A 21,377-nucleotide genomic window follows, 5' to 3' on the forward strand; every position below is an offset into this window, starting at 1 on the left:
CCTCAAAGCAGGGACCATGTCATTGTCTCCCATTTCCCACGAAGCTTCCAGCACAGGATGAACATATGTAAGGACTAAGAAAATAACCTTTTTCATTGGTTGATAAAGCAGAGTACACTTGCATAGGAAGGCCTCAAGAGATGATGGGTAGTGGATTATCAGATTTATGTATCTCTTTCCCCTATTATTTCCTCACTGTTAGACAGTGAGCACCTTATGGACAAGAATGGTGTCTTTCTTATCCCCAGCACCTTGTATTCAGAAAGTACTTAGCAAATGTTGGTTCCACAGAACCCACACCTTGGAGATGCTGATATGTGGGGAGAGTTATAGGTGATGTGGCTCTTACCACTCTTGTTCCTCCTTCTACTGGAGTAGTGACAAACTTAGCACACCTGTGGCAGTAGTAGGCAGGTGGTGGGGCTGATTACTCCCAGGAAGATTTGTGGGAACTATGGGGGCATGCTAAGAGGTGTTGGGGAATATTTAGTCACCATGTCTGTGGTCTCTTGAGCAGGTTAGCAGGCAGATGGCTGATTCCCACTGGGAAGGGAAATTGGGGTAAGAATACCGGACCCAGTACCTAATCTTTCATTAAATGTCCCATGGGATCTCCCCCAGAATTGGATTTGGCTTCATCCAGTCTCCCATTTGAAATATGTCTTTGACATTTTTGTGGGGGATATAAAAATCCAGGATTTGAAGTGGTTTCCCCCAAGGACTTGGTTATTGTTTATTAGGTAGACTTTGGGTACCTGCAGAAAGAGCCAGAAATCAACCTTTTTGCTTAAGAACAGTGATCGTTTATTGAATACGTACTGTGTGCCAGGCACTGTGCTGTTTGCTTTATCTGCTTTATCTTGAAGCATCACATAACCCAGAGAGGTTTTTGCAGGTCCCATTTTGCAGATGAGGAAACTGAGACTAAAGTTATGCTACTTGTCCAAGGTCACAAGACCATGGTCACATGGAATCAACATTCACACCTAGGTGTGTCTGAAAAACCATGTTTGTTCCATGTTTTAAGGGCACCACCATCCCAAAGAGTAGGGTTGAAGTCCAGCTTTGAATGTTGTATTTTCTAAGGGACAGAGAGATTGTGTGTAGAGCTTCTGGACATTGAATTAAATGCAGGGTTCTTTATTGTCAGCTGTGACACAGTAAGTTTTATAGTAATTTTGATGTGTACTCTGAGCTTTCTAAAAACTCCCATGGTCCCTTGGTAGATTAAGTGCCAAGTGAAGAGTGACTTATTTAAGTGTTCAGAGCTGGTAAGTGAAACCATTTCCCCCCTCTTCCTTCATCGTGGATATCTGATATAATTAACTGTACTGCCTCTTCTCTTGGGTTCCAGGTGCATCAGGGTGACTGTCTGGTCTCAGCAAGATGACGCTCCATGCCACCCGGGCAGCTGCACTCCTCTCTTGGGTGAGTGGTCTTCCTTTCCTTTGCATGCCAGACTTTTCCAGGAGGCTTGGGAGAGGTGAGAGAGGAGTTTTCTAGGAGTCAGGGCTATGTAGAGTCTTATCCTCTCCAGACAAAGGAAATAAGTTTTCTTTTGCCTTTCCCCTTAGTTTTTAACTTTTATTATTTTCAGTGATGTTGCTGCTGACATGTGATCCACAACTTGTGTAGCTTAGAAAAGGCTTCTCTGAGGTATATTATTCCTTTTTGGTCATGGGAAGGGTGGCTGCAGAGCAGCATGGAAACCCATTTCTTGTGCATTTCCTTGTGCATGTTTCTGAAAAAGCGTTGACACTGAATTTCAGTGGCATGTAGGGACTTTGGTCTTGAAAGGCCTTTAATCTCAGGGCAAGGTTCTCCTGGCTCTCCTTACCACGTTTCTGTGAGCTTCCATTGTCCTCTTGGTGCCTTCTTGATTACTTCACCAAAATTCTTCTGCTAGGTCTTTTCATATACTTCTGCCCAAGACAATGGCAAATGAAAAAATAATGCTGAGCATCGGGAACTACAGAGAAACAGAAGAGGCCACGGAGTGTAACGATGACACGCATGGGCCTTAGAGTCAGACAGCCCAGCTTAGAATCATTGCTCTAGCCTGTGTGACCCAAGACAAGTTACTTAGTCTCTCAGCACCTCATTTTTAAAATGGAAAGAAAAAAATTTTTTTAATATATTCTAAAAATAAAATAATATATCATTATTGTGAGGATAATAAGATAATGTCTGTAAAAAGCACTTAAATATTAAAATATTGCCTGGGCGACTTCCCTGGCAGTGCAGTGGTTAAGACTCTGCACTTCTACTGCCGGCAGCACGGGTTTGATCCCTGGTTGGGGAACTAAGATTCCACATGCTGCACAGAGCAGCCAAAAAATAAATAAATAAATAAATAAAATATTGCTTGGGCATGCTATTTGGTAAAGGGTATTTTAGTAGTCACCCTATTGACCAATCAGGGCCAATTAAAGAGCAAACTTCAAGAAAGAATTATAGAATCCTTAAAGGAAATGAATTTTTAATTTCCAAGGAGGGTAGGGGTTTAATAAAACAGGGTCTTTAATCACTGTCAAATCTGTAGTCAGGAAGTATGTATTTAGCATACAAAATGTGCATCCTTAGTCTTCAGTTTCTGAAATAGATGCAAACTTTAGTTGTACAGTTTAAAATGGTTGTTTTATATTTATGTTTTATATTTACATTTCAGTGTTTTATGTCTGTATTAGAAACATTATCTCTTCTTCCCCAGGAGAAGGCTGGTTGGGTTGTGTCTCTGTGTCTAGTTCAGTAGATTAACTGAATATTAGGGGATCGTTTAGCCGCGTTGTTTTAAGTTTATCAGTTTATTTATTTTGGTCCTAGGCTTGTTTTTATAGTGACTACTACCTTTACAGAGAAAAACAGACACAAGACTAGTTTTATTTAACAGCAGATACTTGTATACTTTTCTCAAAAATCACAATGAACATGCATTAATATGTTAAAATATAGTTAGATATAATCTTTCAGTTTAAACAAAAGTTAGGCAGCTAAAGTGGGTTTTATGACACTGTAGCAACATGGAATAATGCTTGGTAGCCAGAAGAGTGGCATAGAACACACGCGTGTGACAATCACAACTGTGATTTTTTTAAAAAAATGACTTAGGAAAAAAGACTAGAAAGAAATATATCAAAATGCTGAAAGTGGGCTTCCCTGGTGGCGCAGTGGTTGGGAGTCCACCTGCCGATGCAGGGGACGCGGGTTCGTGCCCCGGTCCAGGAAGATCCCACATGGCGCGGAGCGGCTGGGCCCGTGAGCCATGGCCGCTGAGCCTGTGTGTCCAGAGCCTGTGCTCTGCAACAGGAGAGGCCACAATAGTGAGAGGTCTGCATACCGCAAAAAAAAAAAAAAAAGTGCTGAAAGTGCATGTATTAAAATACTAGTGAGTGGAGTTTTTCTGTTTTCCAAATTTTCAGTAATTTACTTTCTAATGTAAAAATAAATTTATATTTTATTTAACTTAAAGTATGGCTTGAAATTATTCTGTACCCAGCAATTTAATGAGTATATTGTTATAGGGAATATAGGGAACTTTAAGATTCAACAACCTTTGGGACTTCCCTGGTGGCGAAGTTGTTAAGAATCCGCCTGCCAATGCAGGGGACACAGGTTTGAGCCCTGGTCCGGGAAGATCCCACGTGCTGCGGAGCAACTAAGCCCGTGCGCCACAACTCCTGAGCCTGCGCTCTAGAGCCCGTGAGCTGCAGCTATTGAGGGTTCCTGCCCTAGAGCCCATGCCCCACAACAAGAGAAGCCACTGCAATGAATGGTCCACGCACTGCAATGAAGAGTATCCCCCACTCGCTGCAGCTAGAGAAAGCCCACGTGCAGCAACGAAGACCCAACACAGCCAAAAACAAATAAATAAATTTATTAAAAAAAAAAAAGATTCAGGCACCTTAAATGACCCGGAAAGCCTTACAGGCACTTATTCAGTGAGCTTGGTCCTCTCTCACATTTTATACCCTGACTAGAGATAAAGGAGCTTCTTCACTTATTCAACTTTTAAATGATTTATCATTTGAGAACAAAATAATGCACAGGAAGAAAATACATTTTTATATCCATGAAAGAAACTATTGCTGGATTATTACTTAATTGGTATGAGATGAATCCAGATTCCTTAAGTGACTTTAAATCAGCTAACTGGTATGATTTTTTTCAATCTTGTTAGCGAACGAGCATTCACAGCCCTTGAATGTTTTACCTAGATTGCAGATATTAAAAGAAGATGGTTTTTGGATGCTTAAGTCATGCAGTCTCTTCATTTTCAGCAGGTAGAAAGGGACCTTGGCCTGTAATATTCAGTCTTCCTAGAAAATTTACACTGGCCTTTTCTAATTAGATTAAGCACCCCCCCAAAGGTGGTATCAATTATTATCTTTAAGAGTCCAGTGAGAAGGTCGTATTTTATATTCTGCACTTAAATATTTTTTTTACTTTCAACCTATTTTTTAAAAAAATTTTTTAGTAAATTTATTTATTTTTGGCTACATTGGGTCTTCGTTGCTGTGTGCAGGCTTTCTCTAGTTGCAGCGAGCAGGGGCTACTCTTCTTTGCGGTGCACGGGCTCCTCATTGCGGTGGCTTCTCTTGTTGTGGTGCACGGGCTTCAGTAGTTGTGGCACGCGGGCTTAGTAGTTGTGGCTTGCGAGGTCTAGAGTGCAGGCTCAGTAGTTCTGGTTCCCAGGCTTAGTTGCTCTGCAGCATGTGGGATCTTCCTGGACCAGGGCTCGAACCCATGTCCCCTGCTTTGGCAGGCAGATTCTTAACCACTGTGCCACCAGGCAAGTCCCTCAACCTATTTTAATTTAGATTTATCTAGAAGTTTTTCTAATATAAAATTATTTAATGGAAATAAGTACTATCATTTCTGTAGCTGAATTACTGATTTTTTTTTTTAATCCTCTTGATCCTCCAGTGCAGTCAGCTAATTTAACTGTTAAGAAGTAGAAGTGTTGCTGGATCTACTTCATAACCATAATAGTGCTTTGCATTTAGTACTTTTATTTCGTAATGTGTTCTTGCATTCACAATCCCATTTGAACACACACTGGTCTTTTAAGGTAGATAAGTTTGACAAGTGAGAAAACAGTCACAGAAAGAAACAAAGTTGATAACAAAGGTTCCTGGCAAGTTAGTGGAGGAGCTGGACTCAAAAATCCTTGTCTGGGAGCCCCCAGCCCAGTGCCTGTTGAAAAGCACATTTAAGTGGGAGGGACACATTAGGGGTAAGGGATTAACAGATATAGAACTACTACACATAAATAGATAAGCAGCAAGGGTATACGGTATAGCACAGGGAATTATACCCATTACCTTATAATAACCTATAATGGAGGATAATCTGCAAAAATACTGAATCACTATGAAACTAACAGGTTATTGTAAATCAGCTATACTTCAATTAAAAAAATAAAGAGCACATTTATAAATAGAATCTACTCGTTTGTGCATAACCACTATGCTGAAGTTTTAAAAAATAACTTGTAAAGCAGGATAAGTCTCCCTTCTCCCTCAGTCTTGCATGTGTGATTGACTTAGCAGACCCTTCCTTCTTAATAAGGTACTACAAAGGTGAACTTCAGCCCGGGCTTCTGAACTTGGTACCTGTGGAATTTATGAGGTTTTCCTGTAGAAGTCAGCCATATATGCTTGTTGAATAATCTGTGTACCTGTTTCATTTGCATGTGACTGCTGGTGAACTTTCTAGTGGGAAAGACTGATTTAGGTGAATGTCTGCCTGAAGGCAAGGAAAGGGAGAGGCCATTGGATATTGACAAGTTTTTCGTTGGGGTTCCTAGCTTTTCTTTCCCTTCCTCCCTTCTTCTTCTTGTTGCCTCATCATTTCTCCCTGCCTCAGCTGAAGTTTCATGTCTGGAAAGAATTTTAAAATGCATCAATCACAAGATTTTTTATCTGTGTGGGAGTATATAAAATATATGTAGTATATAATGTAAATTTTGAGTAGATGCAAAATTCAAATTTCAAGAGCTATAACATTCTGTAAATTTTAGCTGTAAAAATTTGAGCTACGAAGGTTTATAATGTAACCATTCAAGAGATACAAAGGGCTAGAGTATAAAAAGCCTTTTTCCTACCTCAACTCCCAACCATCAAGTTCCTCTCTTCAGAGGCAGTGGTGGTTCGATTTTCTTCTAGAAACTATCAGTATTCTTGTAGAACCATTTTATGCCTAATTATATTTAAAGTACACCCCAAGTGCTGGAACATTCTGGGAGAATTTAAGCTCTTATTTAGTTGAAACCAAAGGAAGGACTCTGATGGCGGCATTCAGGTGGCTGTTAGTGGTTGAGCTGGAAGTTAAAAGTCCTAGAATCACATGTTCTCTCATTCCTTTAGTTACAACTACAGGCAGTTGGAACAAACAGAATGTCAACACCTGGGGAAGGGAGTGGAACTCCGCCCCCCTCCTCCCCGGGGCTTCTTGCACTTATGATGGTTTCACCAGGCTCTTCCCTTTGCCTCGCAGGTGAACAGTCTGCACGTGGCTGACCCCGTGGAGGCCGTGCTGCAGCTCCAGGACTGCAGCGTCTTCCTCAGGATCATTGACAGCATGTGAGTTTGTGCCACATCCCTCTCCAGTCTCTCAAGTGAAGCTGCATGCTGGGGTGGGGACTGCATTTGTTTCCTTGTTGACAGCTGTGACCAGAAAGCACCGCAGGACTGGGATGTCTAGGCCAGTGTGGGCCCCAGAGGCAAAACACATTGACCTCGTTCTCCAGTCATTGTGTATCTTTATGAGAGAGGTTTCACTCTTTCGCAGAAGAGCCTCCAAGTCTCTGTGTTCTCACAATGTTCCGGGAGCCTGCTCCGGGGCTCCGTCCTCTGTCTCAATGGGAGTCTTCTACAGCCCTCTTTTCGTGACTCATCCTTATCTCACAAGCCCTCTTTGCAACCTGTAGGCCCAGGAAGAAGAAACGGGAAGCTTTTAAACTTGAGGGAAGTAAGTAGCGCCTAAAAATCTCTAATTTGTTAGCACAGCACAGACATGCCCCTCTCTAACCCATTATAGCATTCCCGGGGTTTTCACCTGCCTCATTAACTTGCTTTGTGAGGTCGATTAGCATTAGATAAGCTGCTTGTCATGTAGCCAGGATTTTAGTTTAGGCCTTTAAATTTTATATCTGTGTCTTTAGCACATTTCCTTTGAACTTCACCGTTATCTGGGAAATGAGTGGAGTGGGGCCTCCTCCTCATACCTTACCTTTCTGGAACCCAGCAAAGATGGGTCAAGCTGTAACGTACATTTATCTTTTTAAAGCTCATGTGGTTCACCCTTTTTCCTGTATCAACTTTTAGCAATTATGAAGGGCAAAACTGACAAACTTCTTACTTCTTTGTGCTATGGGCAAAAGTAGGGGCCAGCCATGATATAAGGAACTGGGGGGACAGTGGAGAGGACCGACCCTCCCTGTTTAAAGGGAAGCACAATAGATGGGAGGTCCCTCAGACCAAGATCTGAAGTGTTGAGGGTGTTTGTGTTTCACACACAGCAGGTAGGAACTGGTGTCAGGGATTCAGCATCTCTGTGAAGCAGGTTCATAGGCAGCAGCTCATTGATAGGGAAAGAAGGTAGAACTGAGCTTGTCAAAGGCAGGATCTGGGTCTAATTCATCTTCGGGTCCTCCATACCTAGCTTAGCACAGTGCAGTGATTAGGTTTTAATTGATGTTTGTTGGTGAAAATGAGTGAATGAAAATGTAGTTGATACTCTCTTATCAGCAAAGTCTAGTGGGGCTGAGTGCCCCATGACAGATGGGTTTGCTAGAGTGTTTTTTTTTTTTTAATCTTTTGAGATTTACATTGATAATGGGGTGTCCAGTATGATTTCTTAGAAGTCCCTGTGGCTCTAACCAGCCCACCTACCTTAGTGAAAGAAGTCACTGTATTCTTATTTTGGTACAGACACTACCATTTTCTTTCTTTTTTTTTCCTGCCGCACCGCATAGCTTGCGGGTTCTTAGTGCCCTGACCAAGGATAGAATCCGGGCCCTGGCAGTGAAAGTGCCGAGTGCTAACCACTGGACCGCCAGGGAATTCCTGGACACTCCCGTTTTATTTCCCGGTTACCCAGACAGGCCATTTCAACATCATCTTGAATTCCTCCTTCACCTGGGCACGGATTTCTAATTGGTCACCATCCTCTCAGTGTGTCCTTTAGAAGATTTCTCACGTCCCTTCCTCTGCCTCATTCTGGATACCAGGGCCTGGAGACTTCGTTCTTCTCTAAACTGTCCTTATTCCAGGGTGTTCCTGTACCTGTGATCTCAGGGCTCTCATTGTGATGCTCCACAGCTGATGGACCTTAGCGGCGCTTCCTTGCCAGGAGGTTGAAATATAAAATCTGCAGCTTGGTATTCAGAGCTTTCATCAGGGGCCCTCCCAGTCTTGTTTCCTACTCACTTCTACCTCCATACCCGACTCCTTTTTTTTTTGATCCTGTAGAATCTCCTAAATTCTGACTTTTGTTAATTGTGTCTTTATGGTACTACTTAACTTGTTCTTCCCCTTGTTGCCTATAAACTGGTAATTAGATCTTAAACTTAATTAGCTTAAAATTTTTTTTCAAGGATACTATATAGATGGAGTTGTGCACTACCTATAAATCATCATTTTGGGGCTTCCCTGGTGGCGCAGTGGTTGAGAGTCCACCGGCCGATGCAGGGGACGCGGGTTCGTGCCCCGGTCTGGGAGGATCCCACATGCCGCGGAGCGGCTGGGCCCGTGAGCCATGGCCGCTGGGCCTGCGCGTCCAGAGCCTGTGCTCCGCAACGGGAGAGGCCGCAGCAGTGAGAGGCCCGCGTACCGCAAAAAAAAAAAATCATCATTTTGCCACTCCTAATGAAAATCATCATTTTGCAAACCCTAATGAAAGTAGTAGATCTAGGCAACAGCTAACATCAATGGCCAGTAAAACTGTTAGGCTGGCAATACCTAACCTACAAGTTAACATCACTAAAGGAGAGGCAGCCAGGTATGATGTGCCTTGTTGTAACACACAGTAGGGTGCAGCATGCTTTTTTTGGACTTAAGAATGGATCAAGGAGCTTTTGCTTTTGAGGAGATAAATTTCCTTGGCCTGATGACAAGAGCAGTAGATGTGTCCAGGGGTGAGGATGTATGTCCTTGGTGTAGCCATTGTAGGTTTATGACCCTGTGGGAAATTTTCATAAGGAGGGTCAAAAATTCAAGATGCCCATTTTCCAAGTTGTTTTCTAAGGTGCTGCCTGAGCTTTAGACTAGAAGAGATGTGGGGGGGGAGGGGTGGGGGGGAGAGAGAGAATGTGTGTGTGTGTGTTGGATGGAGGGGCTGTTGAAATCCCAGGTTAACCCTGATTTCCATCTCAAATCCAGGATGATTCAGACCAACTTCCTTTGGGAAAACAGACGTTCTTGGTGAACGTGTTCTGGCTGATGCATTTGTGATGCTCCCGCTGTTGCTCACTGAAACCAGACACCTAGTTCTCAGGGGAAGGCAGTGGAGGATGGCAGGGTTGGTGGCAGATAGAAGCTGTGGGAATCGAACAAAAGCTTGTTCCTTGGCCACTTGGCCTTCTCTCTGGGAGAATTCTTTGGGCTCCACCCCTCTGATGAGTTTCCCTTTCTGTTTTCCTGTGCGTGGTGAATAGCCTAAAGCAAAAAGGCTGTCCCATTTCTTTGATATCTATGAGGCTTGCATAGCAAAGTTTAGTGGAAGCATTTTTCCAGAAAACTTAAAGCTCTGACGTTTGTCTTACTGACATTGACCTCTGCTCTTCCCAGTAAAAGGTATTCCTCATCTGTCAGTCAGCCCATGTGTACTCAGCACCTGCTGTGTTCCTAGCTTTCAGCTCACAAAGAGCGGTCAGTTATAAATGATGCACCTGTATCCGTGAGTACTGTAGGAATTCCTGAGAAGGAGAGGGGAGACGTGACTAGCAGTGGTTCTGCTTGGCTTCCTGCCAGAGATGAGACTTGAGTGCCGTCTTAAAGGATGAGCTGGATTTCCCCAGGACTCGTGTTTTCCAAAGCATGTTCCGTGCACCTGTACTTACCCCAGGGGCTCAGTGGGGGAAAGAAGAGGTTTGTGGTCAGATAGGTTTAGGAAATAATGCGTATTTATACCTTCTTTAGAAAATGTTCAGTTTGGTTTAACCCAGTATTTCTCAAACATCTAGCTCAAGAACCCTGTTTATTTTTATCCAATGGAATACACTTAGGTAAATTACTACTCTGTGCTGAGGGCAAAGAGCGTCCAACAGTCCAGATTGTGGGTGGGTAGGGAAGATGGCTCTTTCAGGAGTCTGTGAGGAGATTAGCATCTATAAAAGACTTTGTAGGTGTCCCTAATCACAGACCAGCTACCCAAAGTGCTTCCTGTGGGGGATTCACTTGGAAGAAGCCTTTGTAATCCCATGGGAGCTGGAGGGAGCTACTCTCGTGGTCTTGCCTGGGATGCTTCTTGTGCTCTGCAGGATGTCTGGCACTGGAGGATTCTAGAGTCTGCCCTGCCCTCCAGAAAGTTGACTGAAACTTAGAGATTCAGGTTCTGAAGAACAGGAGGCTTTTCAATCAGTGTCTTCAGCCGTAGCCTAGACAGAAAAGTCAGCTTTCTAACTTGACGTAAGGGTAGTCCCTTCCGAAAATGAAACTGCACTTAGCCTGAGGGGCCGGGGTCAAGGGGCCAGGGCAGTGTGAGAGCGCCCCCTGCTGCCTCCCTGCCCTCATTGCTCTCCACACTTGGCTTGCCTTTCCACTTAAACAAACACAAGCACCGCAAAGGCCACAGATGGAGAGTGATTGTCCCTTGGCCTGGCCTCTTGGAGGCCACCTCAGCCTTCAGTGTGTGGTGAACTTTGCCCTGTCACTTCAGAGCCTCGTTCCCTCCTGTTCTTTCAGTTTTTAGATCTGTTTTTCCCTTTCCATAGTCCTCTCTGACTCGTACTCTAGCCACATTCGCAGGCATCCTGACATTTTACACTTGAGCCGTTGAAGGCTGTCAGTCCTAGCTTGCCAGTCATCTGTGCTGCCTCCATCGCCTCTCGACCCCCTTCCCACAGAGCTTTTTGATATTCACAAATGCCATCTTTTCCAGGAGGACCTCATGCCTCAAGTCCCCACTTCTCAACCACGACACAGTTCCTTCTGGCTAAATGGTGTCATGGTATCTTCTCCCCTGCCTCCAATGTCTGGTCTGGTTCTCCCCCAGATCCAGCACAGATCCAGCCTGAAGGGATGGGAAGGTGGTATGTAATGCAGTAGCAAGGAGGGAAGGATTGCTAAGTACTCTGGTGCTAATACTTGCTCTTTTTCTAGCCATGGCACTGACGAAGGGCAGCAGATCCTGCAGCAGCCGGTGCCGGAGAGACTGGAATTTGTGTGCCGTTTTCTGCAGAGTAAGCACCTTTCTTATCTAGCTGGGAAGGAGCTGCTTCCTCAGCTCCTGGGACTTGGGTATCTGCACCTGGAAGAACCAGGTCCTGGGTATCTGGGGGAGCAAAGGCTCGAGGCTGCCCACTCTGTACCACCAAGATGAGTACAACTGGGGTGGCTTCCCTGGGCCTGGTGATGCCTGCACCAGTTGGGGAGGAGTGTCCCTGCAGTCCCAGAGCCCATTTCGGGATCCAGGTAGAGCCAGAGGGTCGGTTTTGGGGACTCATTACCTTGGGCTCCCATTCCTCCCACTGCAAGGAGACAGAAGGATCCATGTTACCCTCTTCCCCTTGCAAGAAAAACATTTTCCCCTGATAACATTGAATTAATTGCTTAGGTGATAGGTATAGGGGCACAGGCAGGTTAAGGTTGAAATCTTGGCCCTTCTACTCTACTGTTTGTGTGACCTTTCTGGACATGGGTTCCCTGTCTTTAAAATGAAGATCATAGTAATGCTCTTAAGGTTGATGGATAGAGTAAATAAGAACACATGCGGGACTTCCCCGGTGGTCCAGTGGTTAGGACTCCGCGCTCCCAGTGCAGGGGACCTGGGTTCGATCCCTGGTCAGGGAACTAGATCCCGCATGCCGCAACGAAGATCCCGCATGCCGCAACGAAGATCCCGCATGCCGCAGCTAAGACCCGGTGCAGCCAAATAAATAAATGAATGAGTGAATGAATTTTAAAAAAATAACACATGCAAAGCTTCTAGCACAGCACTTGTCAATTCCCCTTCCTCATATAGCTGTGGACAGAGTTCTCATCTTTGACACGGGAGCTATCTACCATCCCCAGCTCAAGAGAATTATAAGAAAGGTGATAATGGATTTAGATAAAGCAGGGTGTTAGTAATTGAGCCCTGCCCCTCTGGCAGCATAAGAACCAGGTGTCCCAGCCCTGGTCTGACTCAGCTGCAGGCGGGCTTCCTCTGCAGCCGCAGTTGGAATGAGACTCTTGAGTGACCTGGAATCTCTGGGCTCCTCCTCTGTGGTGCTGAGTGGGAGTTGGTGCGTGGGTAGGTGAGTGCAATGTCAGGCCCCAGAGCTGCTGTGAATTCCAGCCTCCTTTCTTCTTGAACTATCACTGTAGTCCTTGGACCAATCCAGGATAGAAATAACTTCAGGTGGAAACGTGTATGTTGGGCGAGAGGGGACCTAGGAATAAGGAGCCCTGCATCTCCTGGTCCCACCAGCCATTCTGCTCCTCTGACTGTGAGGTGTTCTGATGATCTCAGGGATGGTCCCCAGGAAATTCACCTTGTTTTCTACATTGTTGTCATTACAGAAAACCGAAAACATCCCTCTTCTCCAGAACGCCTGGTGTCAGTGCAGAAGGTGATGGAGGGATCAGAGCTGGAACTTGCCAAGGTACCCGTGGAATACCAGACTGGTCTGGGGGTAGGGCGGCACCAGAGGGGCCTGCAGAGGGGCCTTCTCTTAACCCAGAAGAAGTGGTGGGGCTTTATTTCTGGGCCTCGTGGGGGTAGGCGGTAGGTCCAGGCAGCTACCTAGTGAAGCAGAGGCTGGTTCAGCCAAGGATTTTAGGAGCCCACCTTTATGACAGAGAGGTTGACTAGATCATTACTGTGGCCTCAATGGAGACCTGGCAGGAATCAGGCCTCACCCAGCTGTCGTCACACTTTTCTTTTTAGCTCAGTCCACTTCATTCCCTCTTCTGTTTCTGGGTGCTGGCCTATAGATGATGCCTTAAGCTTCATACCCAGGGTTCCGTGAGTCCAGGAATTTAGTTATGCAGGAATTCTGGCACCTGGCTTTTTGCACAGTGAGCACTGAGTCCTCAATCAAGTGATTCCTGATGCAGTTAAGGGCAGCGGCCTGGGGCTGCTGAATTCTAGGAGGTTTGGAAGGGTCTCAGAATAGCTCAGAGTCCCCAGAGTGGGGCAGGGGTTGGGGACCGAGAAGAGAGCCCTGCTCAGTGATTGCCTCTTGTTTGGCTTGTAGATGACCATGCTGCTCTTATACCACTCCTCCATGAGCTCCAGAAGTCCCAGGGACTGGGAACAATTTGAATACAAGATTCAGGTAAGCCCTTGTGCCTCCACCCCACCCAGCAGGTCTTGCCTGTGTTTTACCTCATTCCAGTTGTTTTTCTTTAAACAGCATATGTTGTTCTTTTTAAAAATTATGTTATAGTAGTTATAGCCATTCATTATAGAAAGTCGGGAAGATATTGAAAAGCACAAAGAAGGAAATAACAGTTGCCAGTAATCTCATTCTCAGCAATAACTACTAACTTTTAAAGGATATACTTCCAAGTCCTTTTCATGTACGTAAATTTAACTGTACCTGTACCTGAACTGTTTGGATAATACATAGAAATTATTCTTTCTCCGTATATGTGTTCCCGTATGTACGTGTGTGTGTTTTACACAAACTGTCACTCCATTTCTTCCTCTTTTCCTCTGGTAGGAAGGATTAGTGAGAATGTCTTTGTCCGCCATGACAGTCTAGCTCAGAGCGGTTACATCCTCTCCCCTGCTCTGCATGGTCCCTAAGTGAAGAGTTGGTGCATCTGTTTCATTAGAGAGGGAATTGACCTGGTTTCCAGGAACTACCTGCCATATGGGTCCTGATGTTTTCCTTGCTTCCTATATGAGCAGCTGTCCTTTATTTTCCAGAGCAGAAGCAGCTGGGATGCCACAGTGGGTAATGTAGGTGACTGGTGGGGCAGTGTCCAGAGAGCTGTGGCCTTTCACGTGGTGGTAGAAATGTTGAGTCATCCCATCTCGTACTCACCTAGCTCATGGCTCGTCTCTGGGGTTGGGGGTTGTAGTGGCGTGGGAGGCATGGGTGGCTCCTTCCTTTCTTTAACCTTTTCTCTGCTCCAAGCTGATCATAGACCTGGTAGAAACAAATTCTAAAGGAATAAGGAACTACAGAGATGGCCAGGAAAATCAGATAAACTCTGTAGCTTTGGAATTCAAACAGAGAAGGCAAGATTATACCTGCTGGTGGCTAAGCTTTGGATGAGCCCTGGAGGAGTTCTCACTCAGACAGAGAACAACAGTGAGGCCAGCTGGAAGAGGCCAGCAGGGTTATGTATAAAAGCTCTCTATGGCATTACTTCGCTTGCCCATTCTCCTCTCATGGTCAGGAGCGAAGTCAGTTTGGACCTCTGTCTCACCCGGGGTGCATCTTTAGTGGAGAAGAGGGGCTGGGGACAAGTAGGGTGACCATGTCTCTGGTGGAGTGTTCTTGTCTGGACCATGGGTCTTCAGGTCTGAGAGGAAGAATGGGCTCCAGCAGGCTCCTAGGGCTGGCACGGCCAGGATGGTGCCCTCCATCCCTTCGGGCCTCCCGAACACCTAAATGATGCTCTTTCTCTGTGGTCCAGGCTGAGTTAGCTGTCATTCTCAAATTTGTGCTGGACCATGAGGATGGGCTAAACCTGAATGAGGACTCAGAGAACTTCTTACAGAAAGGTAAGTTGGGATCACTCCCAAGGATCCTCTCTTTTCTGAGCTGGGGAGTGCTAGGATGCTGAGTTGTCAGGAAGTGCAGTGGGGATTTGCCCCAACACAAGTCACAGAGTTGGTGCTTAGGAAACGTGTGTAAGGGGGTAAGTTGATTTCTGGGCCATCTTGCCATCATCCCAGTTCCCACAGAGCTCCTTCTTGCGCCTGGCAGCAGCTAAGCAGAACATTTATAAGTGATCATGTCTGCTGTGGGTTCTCCTTGATTACCCGCCCCTGCTCCCCTCACACACACACACTTCTTTTTTTTGTTTTTTTATAGTTTAAACAGTCATTACTCTAGGTTTATAAGCTGGGAGTACACAGTCTTAGAAAATTGTTTTTCCTACATAATGCCCATGTTCTAGGTGGGAAGGCAGATACATAAACCAGAATGTATGATAAGGAATAAGTGCTAGAACAGGGAGATATCGAATCTACCAAGTGTCTTGCTGGAAGTACATCAGAAAGAGTGGGAGTGCTGCCTGTTTGGAAGAGCCGTCTGACGGCAACAGGGTGTAAGGTGTGGGTCTAGGCACGTTCATCCAGCCACTGAATTGGATGTTCCTTGTGTTCAGGTTCCTCGTCAGCCCTTCAGGTGGAGATGTTGCAGATGTGAGTCTAGAATGCAGAAGAGGGCTCTGGGCCAGGCTGTGGGCTTGCGAGTCTGTGTATGGATGGCCATTGAAGCCTTGGGCACTGTGGGCAGAGCACACGGGCCCCATCAGAGCTCTGGGGCTTGGAGGGCAGGTGGGAGAGGGAGGCGGGAGGAGCAGGTGAGGGAGACGGAGACCCGGTGTTAGAAGTAGGAGGGCCATGTGAAGGTCACTGTGGGAACCAGGGGAAGAGGAGGTTTTGAGAAAGAAGTCATGCTGGCAGTGCACAATTTCAGAATGGAGGGCTTCAGCAAGGAGGCTGGTGGTTCTGACTCGAGAGGTCATTGGGGCTGAGAGGAGATCTGCTCAGGGTTGGCTTGAGGGAAAAGCGTGAGCACTTGGTCCAGTCTCTGAGCACGGGGGACACAGTCACTTCACTGTGCTCTTTGAGTGCTGGTGATCTGTGGAAACAGAAGCCCCTTGCTTGATTTGGCTTAGGGCACTGACCTCTGGGTAACCCAGACACCAGGCTTCAAGTTCTGCCCGAGCGCCTCCCTCTGCAGCTTACCTATAAGTGTCTGGATTCATTCCCACTAAGGCGAGTTCTCAAATTGCATAAAGATGCAAATCTGTCCACCCTCTTACTAACCTCTCTTTGGCTTGTTTACTCCTTCCCCTCTAGCTCCTGTCCCTTCCCCCTGTTCCAGCACCATCTCTGAAGAGCTCTCCCCACCCAGCCACCAGGCCAAGAGGGAGGTTCGCTTCCTAGAGCTACAGAAAGTCGCCTCTTCCAGTGGGAACAAGTATGTGCTGGGCCTCTTCTCCTGGGATGGGGCCTCAACATCCAGTCCTCAGATCCCTGCATCCTAGAGGCTAAGCTGTTGACCAGCCCCTTATGCCATCAAGAGTGCTTGGAGTATCTTGTAGATCTGGGATGCCCTCCCCTGCCCCAGTGCTAATGGGGGAATTGGTTGGGATCTGTCCTCGGCAGAAGGCCTCTCAAAGGCTGTTCTTTGTTTATGGAATTTCTTGCTTCCCTGGAGACGGTGCTAAAGTCCGTTCTCCTAGTGCAGCTCTGTAGAGGCAAAGGGAATGCACTCCTTTTGCAGCGATGGGGGTGGGGGAGGGCATAGAGAAATTAAGGCTTGGAGGAAGAAGAAAAGCTTTCTCAGGGTCATGTCATAAGGCACGAGGTAGCACTGCAGACAGACCCCAGGTGTTTGGGCCCCGCAGCCGGTGCTCACAACCATAGGGCCGGGCTCCCCCAGCCCCGCCTGTGGTCGGTAGCTTCAGCCCTCACGTCTATTTCTGACCATGGCATCTGGACCATCTCCTTCCTCAGCTTCCTCCCAGGTTCTCCAGCCTCCCCCATGGGTGACATTCTGCAGACCCCACAATTCCAGATGAGGCGGCTGAAGAAGCAGCTTGCCGATGAGAGAAATAATCGAGACGAGCTGGAGCTGGAGTTGGCCGAGAACCGCAAGCTCCTCACAGAGAAGGGTAGGTGGCTGGCCGCTGGCAGATGTGTGTTAACGGGCAGCATTTGGGATTTTCATCCGGGGAAGTGCTGGGCTTGTCTGAGGCGTGGCCCCTCTGTCTTCCGTGTTGTCGCCTCTGCTGGCCCCGATGCTTAGAGCTCAGCCCTGGGCCTGTCAGGCTGACCTCCTGGAAGCTGGTTCTGTCCTTGCCACCCTCCTTCCTTTCCCCGGGATTGGACGCCTCCTCCTTCCTCCCCCTCCTCCCCTTAGTCCTGTGCTAACTCTCCTCTGTCCTCCCCGCCTCTGGGCAGACGCGCAGATAGCCGTGATGCAGCAGCGCATCGACCGCCTGGCGCTGCTGCACGAGAAGCAGGCAGCCAGTCCGCTGGAGCCCAGGGAGCTTGAGGAGCTCCGTGGCAAGAACGAGAGGTACAGTGCTCCCTACCGTCCTTCGCACTCCCGGGGCAGGGGAGATGTGCTCTTTCCTCACTGCTCCCCTCCCTTGCAGCCTCACCATACGGCTCCACGAAACTCTGAGGCAGTGCCAGGACCTGAAGACAGAGAAGAGCCAGATGGATCGCAAAATTAACCAGCTTTCTGAAGAGAATGGGGACCTTTCCTTTAAGGTGAGTGTTGAGGTTTCTGGCCCCCACCTGGAAGCCCCTTTGCTTGAATTGGTCTGGAAAATTCCCCCAAAGAGGGTTGAGGAGAATGTCCTCATTCCGTAACCGGCTGCTGCCAGGGACCGGCTGGTGGCCCTAAGTTTTGATTTGTAGTCCCGAGTCTGAGACGTGAATAGTTGCGATTGGTTTGAGGAAGGTTGGAAGGCTAATGGGAGCTGTCCAGGCCCTGGAGCTCAGGGGGCAGATAGCAGTGGTGTTGGCAGTTTTGACCCTGGGTGATGGGCGTTCCCTCTTGTCTGTCTCAGCTGCGGGAGTTTGCCAGTCACCTGCAGCAACTACAGGGAGCCCTCAATGAACTGACAGAAGAGCACAGCAAGGCCACTCGGGAGTGGGTGGAGAAGCAGACCCATCTGGAGAAGGAGCTCGGCACAGCCCTGCAGGACAAGGTAACCCTCTGCTTGGGGAGGTCAGGGCCACAGTCTTGACCACACACTCAAAGCTGAATTCCGTTTACCGCTCTATTCTTTGGGGCCTTTGGGAATTATGCTGACTACTTTTCAAGGCTTAATAGTGTGCTGTAATGGGCTTCAGGCCAGTACACCTAGGAATCCTGTCTCTGCTGTTTACAAGGTGTGGCTCTTGGACAAGTTACTTGACTTCTTTCTAGGCATCCTTTTCCTAAAATGGGAAAAAGAATGGGTAGCTGCCTCATCATCCGTTGTAAGATAATGCATGTGGAGCACTGAACACACGTTGTCTGGTGCAAAGTGAGCTCTCAGTGAATTAGTTACTGTTATTTATTATTGCTACTAAGAATCCAGCTCTGCCACTTATTAATAACCATGTAGCCCGGGGGCAAAGCACTTTACTTCTGAGCTTCAGATTCTTACCCTGTAGAAAAAAAAAAAAGGGATGGTAGTAGCTACCTCCCAGATCTGTTGGGTAGGTTAGAAATTCAGAGAGGTACCCAGCACAGTGCCTGGCCTATTGTAGGTACTTAGTGAACAGTGGTGTAAAGTGGGGCAGGGGACCAGGGGCTGCTGCTGCTGTTGATGCTCAGGCTGTTGGGATATTTTTAAGCTGATGGGTTTTTGGATTATCTGAGAGTCAAGACATGAGTGAGGAAGGGCATACAGTGAGGAAATCTGGAGTAAACTCAGCAGCCTTGGAGAAGAAATGAGCAGGTCACTTGACTTAACTGAGCCCTGGTACCAGGGCTAGAGAGTCAGGTCTCTCATGGTCCCAGGTCCTTGATTTCTGCAAGTTTTCCCCTAGGTCAGGGCAAAAGGAGATCTTGGTAATAAGGTAATAGGGTCTTATGTTTTGTTGATGTTCAAAAGGGTTTGTGTGGTAATCCGGTGCCTGTTCCACTTCTGTTAACATGGGGCTCTTGTATACTCCCAGAAATGCCTTGAAGAGAAGAATGAAATCCTTCAGGGAAAACTTTCACAGCTAGAAGAACATTTGGCCCAGCTGCGGGAGAACCCACCCCGGGAGAAGGGCGAGGTGCTGGGTGATGTCTTGCAGGTAGGATCTCAGGGGCAGGGGTGAGACCTGTGTGCTGGGATTGCTGCAGACCCACGTTTGCCGTGTTCAGGTTCCTGGCGGTCCTCAATCCCCAGAGGGGCCGGGGGACCGAGGAGTCATGCTGAGCCCCATTTGTCTCTTTATCTCGCCAGCTGGAGACTCTCAAACAAGAGGCAGCCACTCTCGCTGCAGACAACACCCAGCTCCAAGCCAGAGTGGAGGTGCTGGAGACTGAGCTGGGCCAGCGGGAAGCCAAGTTGCTTGCCGAGCGGAGCCACTTTGAAGAAGAAAAGCAGCAGTTGGCCAGCCTAATTGCCGAGCTGCAGGGCTCCCTGTCCAACCTTGGCCAGGCCAAGGAAGAGCTGGAGCAGGCCTCTCAGGCTCAAGGGGCCCGGCTGTCTGCCCAGGTGGCCACGATGACCTCCGAGCTCGCCACCCTCAATGCCACCGTCCAGCAGCGGGATCAAGAACTGGCTGGCCTGAAGCAGCAGGCCCAAACAGAGCAGGCGCAGCTCACGCAAACCCTCCAGCGGCAGGAACAGGCCTCCCAGAGCCTCCGCCAGCAGGTGGAGCAGCTGAGCAGCAGCCTGGAGCAGAAAGAACAGCAGTTGGAAGAGGCCGCCAAGGAGCAGAAGGCCACCCGGCGAGACCACGCCCAGCAGCTGGCCGCTGCGGCTGAGGAGCGGGAGGCCTCTTTACGGGAGAGGGATGCGGCCCTCCAGCAGTTGGAGGCACTGGGGAAGGAGAAGGCCGCTGAGCTGGAGGTCCTGCAACAGCAGCTTCAGGCTGCTAGTGACGCCCGGGACAGTGCCCAGACCTCGGTGACACAGGCCCAGCGGGAGAAGGCAGAGCTGAGCCAGAAGGTGGAGGAGCTCCATGCCCGTGCTGAGGCAGCCCACCAGGAGCGGTGTGAGGCGCAGGCCCAGGTGGCAGAGCTGAAGGCCCAGCTGAGGTCTGAGCAGCAAAAAGCAACCGAGAGAGAAACGGTGGCCCAGGAGAAGGCCCAGCTCCAGGAGCAGGTCCAGGCCCTTGAGGAGTCCTTGAAGGTCACCAAGGGCAGCCTGGAAGAGGAGAAGCACAGGGCTGCAGACATCCTGGAAGAGCAGCAGCGATGCATCTCCAGGCTGGAGGCGGAGGCCCGGAGCCTGGTGGAGCAGCACGAGCAGGAACAGCAGGAGCTGGAAGAAGAGAAGGCTGGGCGCAGGGGGCTGGAGGCCCGACTGCAGCAGCTCGGGGAGGCCCATCAGGCCAAGACAGAAGCCCTGCGGCAGGAGCTGGCTGAGGCCATCGCCTCCCAGCGCGAGGCTGAGAGTGAGTGTGAGCAGCTTGCCAAGGAGGTGGCCACCTGGCGTGAGCGGTACGAGGACAGCCAGCAGGAGGAGGCACAGTACGGAGCCATATTCCAGGAACAGCTGATGACCCTGAAGGAGGAATGCGAGAAGGCCCGCCAGGAGCTGCAGGAGGCAAAGGAGAAGGTGGCAGGGATAGAGGCCCACAGCGAGCTCCAGATCAGCCGGCAGCAGAGTGAGCTTGCTCAGCTCCACGCCAGCCTGGCCAGGGCCCTGCAGCAGGTCCAGGAGAAGGAGGTCAGGGCCCAGAAGCTTGCAGACGACCTGTCCGCTCTGCAGGAGAAGATGGCTGCCACCAGCAAGGAGGTGGTCCGCCTGGAGGCCTTGGTGCGCAAGGCGGGTGAGCAGCATGAAACGGCCTCCCAGGAGCTACTCAAGGAGCCGCCCAGGGCAGGAGACAGAGAGTCGGAGTGGCTGAAAGAGCATCAGGGACGCCCGTTCTGCAGCACGCAGGCTGCACTGCAGGCCATGGAGCGTGAGGCAGAGCAAATGGGCAGTGAGCTGGAGAGGCTGCGCGCCGCGCTGATGGAGAGCCAGGGGCAGCAGCAGGAGGAGCGTGGACAGCAGGAGAGGGAGGTGGCGCGGCTGACCCAGGAGCGGGGCCGGGCCCAAGCCGACCTTGCCCTGGAGAAGGCCGCCAAGGCCGAGCTTGAGATGCGGCTGCAGAATGCCCTCAACGAGCAGCGTGTGGAGTTTGCCGCCTTGCAGGAGGCACTGGCCCGCGCCCTGATGGAAAAGGAGGGGAAGGATCAGGAGCTGGCCAAGCTTCGTGGGCAGGAGGTAGCTCAGGGGGCAGAGCTGAAGGAGCTTCAGCAGACCGTGGAGCGGCTGAAGGAACAGCTGGCCGGGAAAGAGGAGGAGTGCCCACAGTCTCTAGGGACGGCCAGCCGAGAA

The 21,377-nt window shown here is 48.8% G+C and overlaps 1 protein-coding gene across 1 annotated transcript in view; it reads left to right on the forward strand.

Moving 5' to 3' along the window:
- The first annotated feature begins 1,386 nt into the window (after positions 1 to 1,386).
- Positions 1,387 to 21,377, forward strand: part of NUMA1 (nuclear mitotic apparatus protein 1) — a 30,336-nt gene continuing 10,345 nt past the window's right edge. The window contains exons 1-13 of the mRNA XM_065882383.1: positions 1,387 to 1,428; positions 6,496 to 6,581; positions 11,322 to 11,401; positions 12,723 to 12,805; positions 13,400 to 13,480; positions 14,793 to 14,880; positions 16,189 to 16,309; positions 16,849 to 17,006; positions 17,296 to 17,413; positions 17,493 to 17,610; positions 17,913 to 18,053; positions 19,012 to 19,134; positions 19,287 to 21,345. Of these exons, the coding sequence (XP_065738455.1) occupies positions 1,387 to 1,428; positions 6,496 to 6,581; positions 11,322 to 11,401; positions 12,723 to 12,805; positions 13,400 to 13,480; positions 14,793 to 14,880; positions 16,189 to 16,309; positions 16,849 to 17,006; positions 17,296 to 17,413; positions 17,493 to 17,610; positions 17,913 to 18,053; positions 19,012 to 19,134; positions 19,287 to 21,345 (3,298 nt within the window). The remainder of the gene's footprint in view (positions 1,429 to 6,495; positions 6,582 to 11,321; positions 11,402 to 12,722; positions 12,806 to 13,399; positions 13,481 to 14,792; positions 14,881 to 16,188; positions 16,310 to 16,848; positions 17,007 to 17,295; positions 17,414 to 17,492; positions 17,611 to 17,912; positions 18,054 to 19,011; positions 19,135 to 19,286; positions 21,346 to 21,377) is intronic.

Source organism: Phocoena phocoena, chromosome 8 (assembly GCF_963924675.1).
Source record: "Phocoena phocoena chromosome 8, mPhoPho1.1, whole genome shotgun sequence".
NCBI lineage: Eukaryota > Metazoa > Chordata > Mammalia > Artiodactyla > Phocoenidae > Phocoena > Phocoena phocoena.